This window comes from Juglans microcarpa x Juglans regia, chromosome 6D, assembly GCF_004785595.1.
Source record: "Juglans microcarpa x Juglans regia isolate MS1-56 chromosome 6D, Jm3101_v1.0, whole genome shotgun sequence".
Lineage (NCBI taxonomy): Eukaryota > Viridiplantae > Streptophyta > Magnoliopsida > Fagales > Juglandaceae > Juglans > Juglans microcarpa x Juglans regia.
The window spans coordinates 3143971-3163011 of NC_054604.1; the positions used below are offsets into that span (position 1 = coordinate 3143971).

General features: G+C 37.3%; 1 protein-coding gene across 1 annotated transcript; it reads right to left on the reverse strand.

Annotated features, from left to right (window-relative positions):
- Nucleotides 1–354: 354 nt before the first annotated feature.
- LOC121234836 (mitochondrial aspartate-glutamate transporter AGC1) lies at nucleotides 355–17675 on the reverse strand. The gene is made up of 7 exons (XM_041130952.1): nucleotides 17470–17675; nucleotides 12628–12907; nucleotides 12419–12494; nucleotides 11729–11824; nucleotides 2873–3389; nucleotides 1742–1877; nucleotides 355–742 (listed from the first exon to the last, which is right to left on the reverse strand). Exons 2-7 carry the CDS (start codon nucleotides 12742–12744, stop codon nucleotides 554–556), a joined length of 1131 nt encoding a protein of 376 aa, XP_040986886.1. The 5' UTR covers nucleotides 12745–12907; nucleotides 17470–17675; the 3' UTR covers nucleotides 355–553.
- Nucleotides 17676–19041: the final 1366 nt, after the last annotated feature.

The window sequence follows — 19041 nt, forward strand, 5'->3', positions numbered from 1 at the left end:
TGACCATATATTTAGAAAAAAATAATTCACATTCATCACTATTTATTACTCCACACTATATAAAAAATACTCACAATCTACAAAAAAAAAATTATAGATGTGGAGTGTGAAAGTGAATAGTAACTTATGCATAAAATTCATCTTCTTCGACTAGAGTTTGATTATTAAAAAATTAAAAAAAATTAAAATATATATAATGTACGGTGTGGAATAACAAGTAGCATAACCGTATAACAAGAACTTGAATGCAAGATCAATTCGCCTGTGGAATGCTATGTGTCAATTTCTTTTTCCAGATCTAGCAAATGAGAGGATGGGGTAATTGACTCGAGTTTAAAAATAAGCCACAATGGGTGATCGGATAAATAAAATGTCTACGATTTTGATAAGTTGTTTCATGAAGGTAACGCACAACACTGCTGAATTTATAGTTGCCCAAATCAAAATCTTCCTCTATTTTCCTTATCCTTTTCTCTTGAGAAAGCATTATTTGCCAAATCAATTGCCTGTGAAAAAAAGATGATGGCCAGTTCTATGCCATTTTGTTCTCCATTCAAACAAGATAATCAACTGATAAGAAATAACTGCCCACAATCATGAATGATGCAAAACCACTGCGAGCCATCCTCAACCAGATTCCACGGAACAGGAGATTCCTATCTGCAGGATGAATCCCCGTAATTCTCTCAAACCGATTCCCCGGCCGGCTCCATTTGAGATGCTGCCTCTCCATTGCGACATACTGAGACCAGAAAACTCTTGATCATAATCATAGCATTCCTCAGCATTTTTACATTCATTTATATGCATTCCTTCAAATTTATTTGCATAGATGACAAAACTGGAAACACACATCATAAAGAACGAAAAGCAACTTCAAAGTATGGGTAAGAAAGCAGAGTCTGGTCAAAGCCTACAGCCTATAGCCCAAAAATAGGATGGTGACATCGGTTGAATCACGACAATTTCTGTTATGGTTTATGACCATGAAATTGTTCGCACTGTTTGATAGAGATTTGAAGAGAAGAGATGGAGGGTGAGGACTGAGGAGAGAAAGGAATGATGAGAAAGTGAGGAGCATCCTATTGTCCCTTGTGTTGTTTGATAGGAAGGAAAGAAAAGAGAGACTCGGAAAGTACAAATTTACTTTCACAGCTATGCCCCAAATTAAATAGTTTTGCATGATGAAGTTAAAACATCATGCATTTGTCTTAAGAGGCCGTCTTTCCTTCCTCTCCCTCCCTTTCTCCCTCCTAACCAAAAAAGAGATTTTGTGAATCCTTTCCCTCCTATCGTTGCCTCCTCCAACTTCTCCAAAAAAACATGGTGTTAGATGGTAGTCCCTCCGACTCCCTAAGGCATATAAATTAAATTCAGCAAGAAGAGCGAACCATAATACAGGAGTGCAAAACAGTAACACATGGAACCATAGTGATCAGATGCAATCATTCACACACACATACGAGGAAAGGGATCAATGCATTTCCACTTCATCCATTTGCCCAGACCAAAAGCACTCATCGGTAGCGCATGGTAGAAGGTAAAGCAAAAGAAGTTACGGAACTTATCAAAAAAAGAAAAGAAAAAGAAGTTACAGAAAAATAAAATATAATCAATTGGCACATTGTGGCAAATGAAACAGAAACCATTTTTTCAGTGTCAAGTGGTTTGAAAATAAAATCATGAAGTTTATACTATAATCAAGGAAGTACACAAACCAAGTCAATAACAGGTGACATACCTTGGGCAGCACAACACATTGCGATCGACTTCTTGCAGTGTCAAAACAATGAGAAGCTGCAGCAGCTACAGAACCAGAAAACCCAGCGGCAAGACTAACACCTAAAGGAGACAGAGGCCCGATTTCTTCATCTGACCTAAGTGAGAGCAATTACTTCAAAAAAAAGGAGACATGAACAGATGCAAAATTTTAAATATAGGTGCTACTAAATGAGGATCAGATATCTAACATCTAGCGTAAATAATCAGATAAGACCTTAAATAAGACAAGTGTAGAAAATGAAAATGTTACTTTAATCCAATGGTACAATAACCCAACAACAGGATCACAATGCCAACTCAACCAGAAGCATTATGAGCAAATACAAATGGATCACCCAAGTGATCAAATCAGGTCAATTTGGGAAAGCTAGAGACTACCACCCGGTAGTTGCAAATGCAAGAGAGAGACATAGAAAGAGAAGGCCCCACCAATACAAACCCATATGCATATCAAGTCCCCACAAAGACACCAATCTAACAATAAAAGAAATCATTGTCAATCATCAATTGTCTTAAAAGCTCAAACTGATGAAAAATTATGAATGTAATCATTTAATGGATATTCTAATACTCTTCTAGTAGGATAAAATTCCCTCTCAGTAAGGGGGACTCCACACTAAGATACTTATCAAATCAGTAATTGCCCCAAAAGTTTAAATTACGGGAAAGCATGAATTTAATCATTTTCTTACAGTTTAATATCCATTTAAAGATAATCCAGACAAGAACCACATACAAAAGAGACTCAGTATCTACCCCATACAAAAGATTCAGCAACGCTTTGTTAAGCGGCCACAAAAATATATAAATATATATATTCATTTGCTTTCATCAAATCAGACTTTAGTTCATCAATTAAACATTCAAAATGGTGAGGAGATACTAGATCTGAGCAACTTTCTTAACAAAAACCAGAGTTAATGCACAAAAGAGAGTGTCCAGCAATTCAAATCTCTATCTTTAGACCCTCATACATAGGCGTTACTCTTGTATATGTCCCGTGTACTTGGCTATGCCTATTTTAATAAAATTCTTATTTACTGATAAAAAAAAATCTCATAACATGGTTCACTGAGGTATGAATCTAAACCTGGGTGAAGGATGCATCCCAACTGCTTTCCAGTCAAGCATTGCTCGGTGAAGAAATTGCCAGCTAGAGAAGAAAATGCCACTGAAGACAGAATCTCGAACAACTCCTGACCGGCTACCTCTCCATAATGCACCCCATCCTTCCAAAGAGATGACATCTGATGGCCTCCTAACATCGTAGACAGATGGTGGCCTCCCAGACCCAGTAATCATCCATGGGTACTCTTGTAATGCACCCATCATATTGGGATGTTTGGTTGCTAGTGTGGACAAAAGGCCAACAGAATGATTAAATGCCTTGTTGTCCGGGGAGTATCCTCGCAGTAATTTTGCAATCACAGGTGCAACAGTTGCCTTTCCAATGACAGAGGTAGAGCTTTGAAGGGGAGAAGCAGATTTGACCTGCTCACGAAGTTTAAAAAGTTCAAAGGGACAGCTTATGAGTGATTCTACTGCACCAGCTGCAACTCCTGCCAATAGGGCCTCAGAGACAGAGACAAAATTGTCTTCCCGCCCATCTGCCAGAAAGTATTTTTCTCCTATTTGTCAGAAGCCATACACTTAATGTTTGTAAAAATAAATTCTAAGAATATAGTATTTATACACCACACCATCCATATGGACGCTTCAAAGTTAGTCAACCATAAATAAATGAAGACATCTGATGCTCCCTCATCCTGTGACTTCAGAAGCTACACATATTGCTGAATTCTTTTCCAAAGGGGTGTAAGAAAACACCATATTAGTTGTCCAATATTTTTAAGAGAGATATGGAGAACTTTATGGCAGAAGATTAAAATTGAAAATTTCCAGCACAAGCCATCCATAATCAGATGGTCAAACTATAAGTGGTCAATGGAAACTTGAACACATTGAGCTGTCTTGTGGTAATAATGTGAAAAGACGTGACGTTGCTACATATGCTTACAAATATTCAGTGAATAGAACAAAAAGGTAATCATTACAACATATAAATTACTGGTCCCAAGAAAATGAGAAAGGAAATCGAGAGAGCAACTGAGGCCAAAAAAATGTTTGACTCTTTTCATTAATTGATGTTCTGCATTACACACTATCCCTTTATATATTGCACAAACCATATGGCTACAAAGATTAAGGAAAGAGGAAAAAGACAACTAAGTTTCTATTTCTAGTATACAATCAGTTCTGCAAAATGTACATAAACGGTAGAGCAGCAGCATGAACATTCTGGCACCAAAAGCATGCTGCAGGTTCCTCTTGCTTTATCATGGTGGCTGCTGGTCCAGCTTTTGCAGCTTGCTAGCTGCATATCCCTCTGTCGCAGTGTTGACAGAGTAGCCTTTTGTAGCAGCAATAGGGTTGCATTGCTTCTCCATGGACCTTAGGACATTCAAGTTTTGTGACTCCCCCTCAAGATGGGCAAAGATATTTAAGATGCCCATCTTGGACAACAGAAACTGGAAATTTGCAGTGCTCAGTGCCTTAGTGAAAATGTCTGCAAGTTGAAACCTTGAATCAACATGTAAAGGAGTGATAACCTTGGCCAACACTTCTTCTCTAACAAAATAACAATCTAGCTCGATGTGTTTGGTCCTTTCATGGAAAACTGGGTTCTTGGTTATGTGCAAAGCAAATTGGTTATCACAGTATAGGGTGGCAGGCTTGGTATGCATAATGTTAACATCTTTTAATAAGGAAATTAAACATACTAGCTCACGGCTTGTGTGAGCTAGTGCTCAATATTCTGCTTCTGCAGAAGAATGTGAGACAGTTGCTTGTTTCTTTGATTTCCAGCTAACCAAGGAATTACCAATGAAGATACAAAAACCTGTTATGGATCTCCTTGTTTCTGGGCAGGCTGCCCAATCTGAGTCACTAAAGGCCTTGAGGTGTAGATCACATTGAGAGGAGAAGAGTATACCTTGCCCTATTGACCCTTTCACATATCTCAAAATTTGATGGGCAGCTTGCATGTGCACCTCACTTGGTCTGTCCATAAATTGACTGAGTATGCCTACTGCATAAGTGATGTCAGGTCTGGTTATGGTGAGGTAAATCAGTCTTCCCACAAGCCTTCTGTAGCTTGAGGGATCATTCAGTGAATCTGAAGCTAAGTGTGAAAGTTTGTGATTTGTTTCAATGGGTGTGCTTGCTGTTTTGCACCCAAGAAGCCCTGCATCCTCTAAGATCTCTAGGCAGTATTTTCTTTGGCACAAGTGGCTCCCAGCAGCTAACCTTGCAATTTCTAATCCCAAGAAAAATTTGAGGATGCCAAGGTCTTTAATTCTGAATTGAGAGTGTAGGTGGACCTTTACTTTATCAATTTCTTTGATGTTGGTTGATGACTATGTTGATAGTCATCAACATAGACAAGCAAGGCTATGAAACCATCCTCATTGTTTCTACTGAAGAGAGAGTAATCTGATTTTGAGGGTTGAAACTCAATGGAGGCAAGGGATTCATAAAATCTGGAGTGCCATTGCCTAGAAGCTTGCTTGAGTCCATAGAGTGATTTGTGGAGTTTGCAAACCAGCTTTCCCTTGGTGGTGGACTCCCCTTACTGTGATAACCAGGAGACAATTCCATATATATTTCCTCATCCAATTTGCCATGAAGGAAGGCATTATGCACATAATTGATAAAGGTGTCAATTGAGAGTAGCAGCTAAGGCAAGAAACACGCGGACAGTTGTGAGTTTTGCAACTGGACTGAAAGTTTCTTGGTAGTCGAATCCTTCCCTTTGAGTGCAGCCTTTTGCTACTAATCTAGCCTTAGGCCTCTCTACTGTACCATCAGACTTGAGTTTAATCTTATAGACATATTTGCATCCCACTGCCCTTTTTCCTTCAGGCAACACAGTGATTGTCCAGGTGTCATTCTCCTCTAGGGCTTTGAGTTCAACATTCATGGCATCTTGCCAATACTTAGACTTAGCAGCTTCTTGGTAGGTTTGAGGTTCTCGAAGGAGGGAGAGTGAGAGAGCAAAAGAATGGTGATGAGTTTTGCAACTGGACTGAAAGTTTCTTGGTAGTCGAATCCTTCCCTTTGAGTGCAGCCTTTTGCTACTAATCTAGCCTTAGGCCTCTCTATTGTACCATCAGACTTGAGTTTAATCTTATAGACATATTTGCATCCCACTGCCCTTTTTCCTTCAGGCAACACAGTGATTGTCCAGGTGTCATTCTCCTCTAGGGCTTTGAGTTCAACATTCATGGCATCTTGCCAATACTTAGACTTAGCAGCTTCTTGGTAGGTTTGAGGTTCTCGAAGGAGGGAGAGTGAGAGAGCAAAAGAATGGTGATGAGGGGAAAGATTTTTGTAGGAGAGGTAGTGATGGAGAGGATGAGCAATAGGGATATGAAGCGAATGTGAAGAGGGGTTGGTATGAGCTGTCTGGTAGTGATAATCATGAACATAAGCAGGTGGGTGTCGAGTTCTATCAAACCTCCTGAGGGTGATAGGTGTTGTGTTGATTTGTGGAGAGGCAGGTGATTGTGTGTAAGGTGAGAAGGGTGGAGGCAGGTTGTGTTCATCATTTTGTGAGGTAAATTCAGTTCAGTAGGGGTTGAAGGAGTGAAATGTTGGGATGTGAAGGGAGAGGAGATGGATTCTTGTATAGGTATTGGAAGGACTAGGTTTTGAGTTGGCGGGGTGGTATCAAAAGTTTGGTGTTGAAAAGGGGACAATGACTCATAAAAAATCACATCCCTTGAGACAAAACACGAGTGATCTTCAAGATCATAAACTTTGTATCCTTTGATTCCAGGTGGGTAGCCTATGAAAATACATTTTCTTGCTCGAGGATCCAGCTTACTTCTATGGTTCTTGACAGTGGATGCAAAGCATAGACATCCAAAGACCTTTAAGTGAGAATAGGAGGGAATAGATGAGAAGAGGGTTTCATAAGGAGACATATTGTTGAGGACAGGTGTAGGAATTCTATTGATGATGTGTGCTGCAGTCAACACAACATCTCCCCATAATTTGAGTGGAAGGGAAGCTTGAAAAGGAAGGGCTCTGGCAGTGGAGAGAAGATGTTGATGCTTCCTCTCCACCACCCCATTTTGTTGAGGGGTGTAGATGCAAGGTCTTTGGTGTAAAATGCTTTGTGAATTATTATTTTTTTTATACGTAAAATGCCTTGTGAATTATAGAAGTCCGTCATTTGAAATTCTAGACCATTGTCAGACCTCACTTGCTTAATTTTGGCATCAAATTGATTTTTAATCATGTAAATGAAATTCTGTAGGATATTTCTTGTTTCAGATTTGAACTTCATTAGGTAGACCCAAGTGACTTGAGTTTTGTCATCCACAATGGTTAGAAAGTATTAATGGCCTTGAATGGAAGGATGGGAGTATGGCCCCCAAATGTCACAGTGAATTAGTTCAAAAGGAGTAGATGTGGAAATGGAGCTCTAATGGAAAGGTTTCCTCTTTTGTTTAGCCAAATGACAGATTGTGCATTGCATATCACTATTACATTTTACATTAGGAACATGGGATTGAATAACATTCATCCTTTGATGGGATACATGTCCTAATCTAAAATGCCATAGATCAAAGTTTTGTTGTTGACTAGAGCTTGAGTCTTGATTGTTGGTGTGCTGACTGGAAGTTTCTGTGTTTGATGGAAGGCCTTGAATAACATGACAGGAAAGGGGTGGTCTAAGGAAATGGAGGCCATTGGAAACTTCAGCAAGACTAATCGTCATCCATGAAGATAGGTCCTATATGAAGCAAAATTTCTCAAGAAAAATGATGCAAAGAGAAGAATCTTGGGTGAGCTTGCTGGCAGATATAAGATTGAAGGCAAAACTGGGCACACATAAGACATTTGTGAGGGTGAGTTTATCTGAAATTTTAACAGTGCCTATATGTGTCACCTCAGCATATGTTTTGTTTGGAAGGTGGACTTGAGTGTATTTCTTACAAGTGATGGTGGTGAGCAATAAAATGAAGCAGACCATGTGGTCTGGCTCTAGTGTTGAGGATCCATTGTGAGTTTGATTTTTGATTGTTTCTTGCAGGAAAAAGATGGCATGCTTGTAAGACAGTTTCTATGTGAAGGGTTATACCTGCCATGTTGGAGGAATGATAGCTAGGAGACTTGGCATCTGTGGCTGTTTGGAGGTCAGGGCTAGAATGGTTGGTTGGCATGTTCATCTCCTTTGAGTTGAGCTGAAAAGTCTGAGCATTGAGAAGAGCTGCTATCTGCTGAATCTGTGCCTCAGTCAAAGGAAGTTGTGGGGCACTCGAGCTGTTGTTTTCTTGGTTTTGAGCAGCAGCCTGGTTTGCTGAGTGAGTGTTTGGTCCATTAGTTGAGTACCCAGGTTTAGACTTGGTGAATTTGAAGTTGGGTGGGAATCCAACTTGTCGATAGCATTTCTCTCTTGTATGGCCCATCTTGCCACAGTGGTAACAAGTAATGTCTGTCTTGTCCTTCTTCTTGGCTTGACCATGGTAAGCAGCCAGCACTGATGGTTCATTTGGGGGCATCACAAGGGATCTAGCCTCCCTTTGTCTTTCTTCTTGCAACACTAGAGAAAAGACTATCTAATGAGGGTATGGGACTCATAAGAATAATCTGACCTCTAATGGCATCATAGGTATCATTCAACCCCATTAAAAACTTGAAGATTGAATCTGTTTGTTGGACTTCTCCTATGGATTCTAAGGCTTTACAAGTGCACAGGCCACATGAACAATGGGGTAGTGGCCTATAATTGTGCAGTTCTTCCCACACTGCATTAAGTTGGGTAAAGTAGTCACTCATGGATTGTGTTCCTTGATTGATGGACCCTAGTTGTTGTTGCAGTTGATAGATGCGCACATTGTCAGGTTGTGCAAACCTAGCTTTAAGCTTATCCCAAACTTCTTTGGCTGAGCTCACATATAGAACATTAGATGCAATTTCTTTTGAGATTGAGTTGAGAATCCAAGATAGGATCAAGTTGTTACAGCGGAGCCAAGGCACATAAAGGGTGTTGGTGAGTGCAGGAGTTTCAATGCTTCCATCCAAAAAACCAAGTTTGTTTTTTATGGAAATGGCTAAGGTGAATGAGCGATTCCAAGAGAGGTAGTTAGGCCCTGTGAGGTGAGGTGTGACCACCACAGTGTTGGCATTATCACTGTGGTGCAAAAAGAAGGGGTTGTTGGGGTCCTCAGATAGGGAAGGTTTATGTTGTGTTTCGGCCTCAGCCATAGGAGCAATAAGCTACAAATAAGATGATGAAGATGATGTTTGATGATAGGGATGAAACAAGTAGGTTAGACCCGCTCTGATACCATGTTAGAATTGCACCTGGAGAGAAGAGAAAATGAGAAAGGAAATCGAGAGAGCAACTGAGGCCAAAAAAATGTTTGACTCTTTTCATTAATTGATGTTCTGCATTACACACTATCCCTTTATATATTGCACAAACCGACAAACCATATGGCTACAAAGATTAAGGAAAGAGGAAAAAGACAACTAAGTTTCTATTTATAGAATACAATCAGTTCTGCAAAATGTACATAAACGGTAGAGCAACAGCATGAACATTCTGGCACCAAAAGCATGCTGCAGGTTCCTCTTGCTTTATCATGGTGGCTGCTGGTCCAGCTTTTGCAGCTTGCTAGCTACATATCCCTCTGTTGTAGTGTTGATAGAGTAGCCTTTTGTAGCAGCAATAGGGTTGCATTGCTTCTCCATGGACCTTAGGATATTCGAGTTTTGTGAAAGACTCCAACTCTTTTGTCTTTAAGGTTTTCAATTCTATTCTACCTCTCTCTATATAGAGACAAAAAGGCCTAAAGTCCAACAGATGGACACATTGTCCACATAATGTTGCTCTCATTAGATATCATGTGAAATACACATCAATTCCATGAGAAATAAAATATGATTAAATATTTTTTTTTTATAGGTAATTTTATTGAATAATGATAGGCATAGCCCGTGTACACAAGATGATATACAAAGGTATGTCCTATCTATGTTGAAGCAATAGAGACAAGAAAGTCATGAAAGTCAAGGCCATTGAAGTGTAGAGCTATGGCCCATGTACATAGAGTTCTAGTAAACAAAGCTCTTAATTCCACTATTGTGTGCTCCTTGTCTTTGAACATCCGTTCATTGCGCTCCTGCCATAGACACCACAGAATACATATCGGGACCATCTTCCACATTGCTTTGATTTGTTGAATGCCTCTCAAATTTGTTCAGCTCTCTCTCTTTGGCATCACCCAAGTAATGTCCAGCCTTACAAAGATTTCATCCCATAAAGCCTTCACCACATCATAGTGGAGAAGTAGATGGTCTGTTGTTCGCCTTTCCTTTTGCACATGAAGCACCAATCCATTATGAAGAAGCCACGCTTCCTCAGGTTGTTTATGGTCAGAAATTTCCCGTGAGAGGCCAGCCAACCAAAGAAAGCAACTTTTAGGGGCACTTTGCACTTCCGAATGCGCTTCCAAGGGAAAACAAAAGAAGGATGGGTAGAAAAAGCATTGTATAAAGATCTAACTAAGAAATTCTTGTTCCCGGGGTGTATCCACAGCAGTTTGTTCTCCACACCACACTCCAAATTCAATGCATACAAGGTGCTGTAGAAATCAGAAATATCTCCCACTTTCCAATCTTGAACTGCTCTGATAAATGATACATTCCACTGCAACAGGCCATTCAAAGAGTCCATATAATCAGCAACAGAGGCTTCCTTATGCAATGCAATTCTGAAAAGAGAAGGAAAAACCTCCTTGAGAGCTGCATCACCACACCAATCATCGACCCAAATTCTGATCTTTGTTCCATGCCCCACCACAAATCTGAAATTATGAATGAAATCCTCCCAGCCCTTCCTAATAAATTTCCAAACTCTTACACCATACGATCCGCACACTTAGTTAGAAATCCAACCTCCCCAAATGCTTCCAAATTTAGCGTCAACCACGGTCCTCCATAAAGCATCACTTTCTTGATGGTAATGCCAAAACCATTTCCCGAGTAAGGCCTTATTGAAAAGGAAAACACTACTTTGCCTCCCACTTTGACCGCTCAAAGTGACCGCTTGACTTCTTTTTTTTTTTTTTTAAACTTACTGATTAAGGAAGTGATTTTAAGTGTATTGGTGTATTTTTTTTATTTTTAAAAATATTTAAATGTATTAAAAAATGTGAAAAGAAAAAAGGAAAAAAAAAATGGTTGGGCGTGGGGCGGCAGAGTAGCCCCACCCCATTGAAAATGCTCAACTTTCTAATCCTCAAACCTCTACAAGATGGGGGTACAAATCTTGTCCCATTTAATCAAACGAAACTTTTTCCCGTCCCCCAATCCACCCCACAAGAAAGCACAGAAGATTCTTTACATCCTATTAGCCACACCAGCTGGAATCAGGAATAATACATAGGGAGGTTAGATAACATACTCTTAATAAGAGTTATTCTATCCCCTTTAGATAGATACATCCTTTTCCAACCAGCCAATCTATTCTCAATTTTCTCAAGAACACCATCCCATATTACCTTGGATTTATGAAGGGCCCCCAATGGAAGACCAAGGTACTTCATAGGCAAAGAAGAAGCCTTGCAACCCAAGATTTTCAGGAACTAGATTGATCAGATTTAAACTTCAAGGACCAAATTGACTGCAGACTAAAACTCAAAGGGGCCAAAATGTATTTTGGATAAACTTTTTTATACATTTAATACAAAATAGCAACTTCAACAAATAGCATGTTGCAATTCACATTCATTTCATGCTTTTATTTTTATTTATGATATGAGGGTAGACTTAGCATATGCATATGACAACACTGGGTGACACTAGTTCACCAACTAAAATTTTAAATATAAGACAGTTAATTACAGAAATAAATAAAGGAAAACTGAAGTACCTTTATAAAAAGCTGTCAAAATTTCATAGATTCCAAAGCGTGATCCAACACCTAAAATTCTCCCCAAAGCCAACCACCCAAAGCCACTATATAAACCTATAAAAGACAAGCAAAACTTCAGTAGTAGATCCTATCAAAAAAACTTCAGTAGTAGATAAGGGTAATGAAGAAAGAAGAGGGAAAATACATAAGTTTTTTTTATATAATATAAGTAGGGAAAATATGCAAGTAATTCCGCAAATGTATAAGAAAAGAGATTTCCCACAGGCATCAAAGGAAGTACCAATCAGCAATGAGAAATTAAATAGGACTTAAAAACACCAAACAGAAGATCAAAACGCATTGTATCTCTGTTCTCACACAACAACGAAAGCATCAAAAAGATAATAATCAGAGTTTTGATAACCCACTTTCATTTTATGATCCAAAAAAAACGACACCAATTTAGAAATTTGTAATTCATAGTCGATAAAAAATACAAAAGATTAAATTACTAAACCAGAAGTCATATTAGAAACCCAAAAATTACAATAAAACCTAAGTTTTCAAACAGTTCAAGGAAAGCAGTCTGGGAGTGAGAGGTAGAACATCATGCCCCACTGTACAAAAGCTTTGCAAGCTAGTCAAGTGTTTAAAAATATAATTCAAATCTTAGAAAATCAGCAGAGTTTTTAAAAAATTAGAAGTCACCTGAAATTCCAGATAATGATCGAACTCTGTCTAAAACCTTTGCAGTAGTCAACTGTTTACCGGAACCTGAACCAACCTGTTCATCGCCGCACATATAATCATGAAAGGAGGAAAAAATTAAGGATTTAGGTAGAAAGCAGTCTGGGAAGAACCAAAGAAAAGATTATGAAAATTATCTTAAATGCACAATGGACGAAAATACAGGGAACCTGGACAAGGGTTTTGATAGTATCAAGAGGGTAAGTGACAGCTATGCCCAATGTCACGGACCCTGTGGCAGCAATCGCATGGGTTGCAAACAATCGGTTCTTCCACAAGTCATCCATCTGAAGAAGTATTAGTACAGGAGATGGTGCTCTTGTGACGGCGTCGTTAAGAGGCTCTGCAGATAAAGGAAGGCAGCTGAGGAAGATGGAGATGGAGGCTTTCAATATCAGAGAGCTTCCCTGAGTTCCCTCCCGCCAGGACCGGCTCAATAGGTTGTAGGGCCTAAGGCGAGAATGTCCAGTGAGGCCTTTTTTATGTTTAGAAAATAAAATTCTATATTTTAATTTTAATTTTTATATTACATTTTTATTTAAAAATTATTCCTATAGTTTATAGAAGATTTTATCGAATTTATTTTATCGAATAGTTTAAAAATTATTCCTATAGTTTATTTTTATACAAAACCCTTTTATCAACGCTCGAAAAGTAATATATTGTGCTATTTATAATTTTTATATTGTATATTAAACTGATAGTGAAAAAAAAAACAAGTTTACCCTTAGAATGAGAGAAATGAAAATGAGGATGAACAAGAGAAAAATTTCGTCACTATCAAATGAACTCAAACATAATAGAATAAGAAAAAAGAAATTCCAAATCAACGTATAGGTTTAGAAACGTAATTATAAATGATACTCGTGGAAAAATAAAAATCATGCTAATGAGGACGTTTTCAGTAACTAGGGAACATTACTAACCCTTTTTTTATAAATCAATGACTTAATATTTAAATAAAGGGCTTGATCCTGAGCTAAAATATCCCAAATCAAAAAATCTATAATACAAGAAAAGTTCAATAAAAATTGAATTTTGAGAAGAAGAGATAAATATGATAAATCAATTAGAGAAATGACCAATTACATAAGATTTATTTGATATTTTAGAAGTTCTTTCTGTAACTACTCGGTCCAATATTTATAAGGATATATTTATTAGACCTAAATTAAGTTAAATGAGCTATTTTGGGTAAGTTTACTAGCTCTAATTTTGTTGAGTTTGGCTAAGAGTTTTAATTAGGCCACAGGCCCAACAGTTTTGTTTCAGGCACTTTAAGGTTTAGTGAATGGTTTTGGAGGATATTAATAAGACAATCTTTATAGAAGCTCAATTGAAATTTATTGAGTAATATTGAATTGGCCACAAACCCATAAATTATTATGGTCAATTATGAGATTTTTTTTACGAGGCTCAATACTTGGGTCAAAGGTCAATTAATATTTATGGATCAAGTAAGGCATATTTAATTGGTGATAGGCCCAATAATTATTTTAAATGCCCAAAAATGTTTATTGGACAAGTTGAGCATATTTTGGACTCAAGACCAGACTTGTTAGAATTTATTGAACAGTTGGCATATAAAAATATAGGAGGCCCATGAGATTATTTGAATCACTCAAAGTGGGCCAACCCATTTGTTAATAAACATTTTTATAGGACCCCTGTAACCACCACCAAAAGCCACAATGACCCCGTTTATAGGAAGCGAAATGGAGCAACTTTTCTTGATCCTTCGCCTTGCAATGCCTTACACCATCGGGAACCACAACAGAAACCGTTACATGTCGCGTCTCCCATGAGTCCAACACCTCCCATGTCAACGGAAGACATTTACATTGCAATACGTACGAGTTGTTCCACCCTCGATTCCACACGGATGCAGCCCAACCACGAGGTTTCACGTAGAGCCACCGCACATAGAGGCCAACCACCATGGAAGCCAGCCCCTCTTGGTTGCCCCACGGTATGGCCCTCACTCTTTCTCAATTTCTCCCTCTATTTCCACACACTATCTCTCTCCACGTAACTCTCTATACCCACATAAACATACTCTCTCTCTCTCTCTCTCTCTCTCTCTCTCTATCCGTGCCATATTTCTCTCTCGCTCTCTCTCCCATAGCACCTCTCACTCCCTCTCTCGCAAGCTAATAATTAGCATATGTTAGGTTGGTAGTTACTAAGGGTGTCACGGGATTGAATGTAAAACTTGTTAGTATGGCTTATGTGGGGTATATGAGTTTATGAGAATTTGGGCCCATGAAATGTTAGAATATTTTAGGGTTTAATCGTGTAGTTGTTTGGAGAAATTGCTTGGGAATCAATTATTTTGAGTGTGATGATATGTAAGGTTATGAGGATTTTAGATTTGAGAAAATATAGGTTATTTTAGTATTTTAGGTTTTAATTACAAGGTATGTATTTGACTAGAAGTTGATATAAGTTACGTACATATTCTATAGGTAATCAGCTTCACTTTGGAAATATTGGATTATTGATATAAGGTAAGTAGCATGATTATAACTTTTATGTGTGCTGTAACTATTTAGTTTTGCATGAAAATGTGCGTTTTACCCATGCTATGTACAACCAATTAAGTGTTAGCCCATTTTTATGAACCCTCAATAAATTATGACAATGTGCTTGTGAGGCAATTATGTATGCTATGTTGATTTGATTGTTTGTTAGAATGGATGTTATGTCATGAAAATCATACTTATATTATGTAATGTAGTGCTCAAACTAATATGCCATTTTAGTGTTATGCCATGCATACAAGTATAACACGCCATGAAAATTCATGAATTCAACATGTTCACATGCATTATGATAAGATAAGATAAGAAAGAAGTCATGTAAACGATATGTAAGCTTTAATGCTTGGCCTTATGTTATTGGTGGATGTGCAAGTCACAGACCTAAGCTTGATCCACCATATACTATGATATGATGTATGCGGTGACACAGACCTAAGTGTGCTCTGCCATATGTTATGCTATGATGTATGCGGTGACACGGAGTTAAGAATGCTCCACCATATGTTATGCTATGATTTATACAGTGTCACAGACCTAAGCATGGTTCACCATATGTCATTCTATGATCTATCTAGTCAACAACAATTGGACCGATGCACATATGTTATGATGGTCACTATGCAAGTCAAAGACAAGTTGAACAAGTCATGCATTAATTCATATGAGATGTATGGAGTCAATCATTCATTCATCTCTATTATATGTATTGTCTTGATTACTTCCTAAAATCTGCTAAGTTACAGCTAGCATCAATTCATGTACTATATATATGTATGATTACGCATGAAAAATTTTAAGGTTAAGTTAAATTATGTTTATAGCATGATGTGCTATTACTGAGTTTTCAACTTATTTTTGTTTGTTTCTATGTTTTAACCACCCCAAGTGATGATCTTTATGCAGGAGGAACTACAGGATGAGATTTGGGCAGGGAGACAAGGCAGAGACCCAAATAGTTTATGACATGCTCAGTTTCATGATTTCAATTTAATAAGTTATATCTGATAAGCACATGGGACTTGATTGATTTTAATATCTGCTTTCACATACTCTTTTAGACTTTAAGTACTTTAACAAAGATTGACTTTATTTATTTATGAAATCTTTTATGTTTGTTGGTTTGTTAAGAAGAAAAAATTTGAAGTCAAAGTTAGTAGCGCACTGGTTCTCCAAGATTTCTAAAAGTAATTTTATTCATAACCTTGGAAAAAACGGGGCATTACACTTTCATTCAGTCAATCAATTTTCTCTAATTGAGGCTTTTTTCGTTTGAAAGATTCTACATAGAATTTTTTGGTGGGCCTCCTTCCATTAATGGCCTTAGGAGACTGCCTAATTTACCTAATGGAAGAGCCAGACCTGCCTCCAGCGTCCGTAATTTGATTAAACCACCGAAATGTAACTGAAAATGCTTGAGTCCGACTTGCTGAAAAGTCTAGTGTGGCAAATTCAGGTTCACATGTGTAGGGCTTCACCTCATAAACATGATCCATTTTTTTTTTTATGATCTAATCTAATCTTAATTTGACTTGAATTTTAGGGTACTAAATCCTAACCCTCTAAACTCATATTAGTTTTTTGATGATGTAAAAAATTATTAGTTAGTGTAATTTATTTTTTAAAAAACGTTTAAAAAAGTTATGTGATACCTCATATGATAAGGATAAAGGTAGATAGTGAATGAGATCCCACATTACTTGGGAATGAGAAGTTCTTGCTCTTTATAAGGTTTCAATGGGCTCCAATCGTATCATTGATTAGTCCTTTTAGAGTATAGATCATGTAGTTTGGGCCTTCTATTGGAACGTTACAAGTTACTACTAGTGAATTTGTGAGTTTTGTTTTTAAATGTTTAAAGATGTTTAAAAATATTTTGTTAAAAAAAAGAATGAACTAGCAGTCACGCCCAGCAGTAAGAGCTGGGTGGTTGACTAGCATGATCTGTACAATAATAATATAGACAAAAACCATTTTTAACCCATATAGTAGGGTTGTGCAAACCCCTGTAGCCAACCAAGTAGAAACAAAAGTGAAATCTTTCTCTTTTAAACTCGGCGTGCCGAGTGTACACGCAGAAAAGACAACGCAAAAAGCCACTTTGTCTCCAAAATGAGTGCACTCGGAAATAGAAATGTTGGTACCAATATAATAACAAAGGACACAATTTTACACTCGTGGTAGACTAGAACAAAAGTAGAAACAAAACGTCTATCGATTTTCAGATGGAATATCATATAATCATATAAAAATTTCAGAATTCATAATCGCTTTTTTTTTTTTATGCAGTTGAGAATAGAGTAAAAAATGCTAATGTCCAAACCAGTTGTGACAAAAATATTTCATTATTTTGTTAAGATACAAAGAAGAGTGTAGAAAATGACTGAGATTGTTCTCGTAACAAAATATGCAAGTTTTCCACACAATCAACCTCAGTTAGTTTTTCGCAAAGTCTAGCATAAGACTAGCGCATACCTGACTTGTTAACAACACTGAATTGCCTCACAATTGTTTTTGGCAAAGTCTAGCATAGTGCTGGAAACAGTGTGGGTGGAAGTATGAGGCGAATGAGGCAGAGGGCTGGACGAACGGCGGGGGAAAGGGAGGTCGGCGTGACGAAGCTGCACTCGGAGACAGTAGGGGATTACGACGGCAGGAAGCATCAACAAAAGACTCATTGTGGACAAAGAGAGAGGGAGAGGGAGACACAAGTTTGAGTGTGTGTGTGTGTGTGTGTGAGAGAGAGAGAGAGAGAGAGAGAAGCAGACGAGGGAATAGAGGAGAGATTTTCGGAGAAGCATACCTACATGACGAGCAGTAACTGGTGATGGTAAAGGATTGCAGTGGCGCAACCTATGGAACAAGGCATTGGCAGTGGCAGTGCACGACGGCTGCAGCACAATGGAGAGAGAGAGAGAGAGAGGGTCAGGACTTTCAACCAAAATGACGTCGTTTTGGATCATTTAATTCTTTTCCACGGGTTGGGTTGGTTTGGGCTTAAGACACCATCTGGGTCTGATCATGGGGTAATCATTTCATGCGAGTATTGAAATAATAAGATTTATTATTAAAAATAAATTTTTTTATATAAATTTTAAATTTATCTATTTTTAAAATAAAATACTTAAAATTTACATATTCTAAAATTGTATACATCAATTTAATTTGAGACAATTCACGAATTGTCCCAAGACATATGAAAGCGTAATTGAAATTGGGCCAGACGTGTGCTTATATACTTAAGCTGAATTTGACCATCAAGAAGATGTATATGCTTAACCCGTCCATTTTCCTTTTATAAATAAAGACCATAAAAACCCAATAAAAAAAAAAAAAAAAAAAAAAAAGAGCAAGGTATATATATAAATAGCAAATCTTTGTGACAAAATGAAATACAAATTTGATCAATCATTATGTTTCCCGACATGCTGAGTCCAAGAAGATGTATGTACATAGAGCACTGATACACTAACAAACCGGCTCACAAATTCACAATTAAATAATATTTTTAAAAAATTTAAATATATCAAAATTAAATCAAAAGTTAAAGGAAACAATTAAAAAATAACTTTTTTATTATTAATTAAGTTAACTATTCTTAATAATTTGGAGCAATATGGAGTACTTTTTTTTTATGCACAATATGGAGTACTTAATCATATAATACTTATGGCCTTTTGTAACATGGTAACCAAATATTATTTATACATTGGTATCCATCCCATAGTATTAATTAGGAATTTCGGAGCTCATTTTTTAATAGATTGAGAAGAAACGTAAAGAAATGATTATTATTATAAGGACATGTTTGGGTAATGAGATGATATGAGAATTTGGTGAATAATAGTAAAATGGTTTGGATTAAGATGCTATTGAGTTTTGAAAAATGAGAGAGAAAAAGTTAAATAAAAATATTATAAATTTAAAATATTGTTAAAATATGATTTCTTAATATATTTTTGTTTTGAAATTTAAAAGATCTGGATTTTTTTTCTTTTTTTTTTTTTTTTTGCTTTTTGTTTATAATTTTAGAAAATTTATAATGAT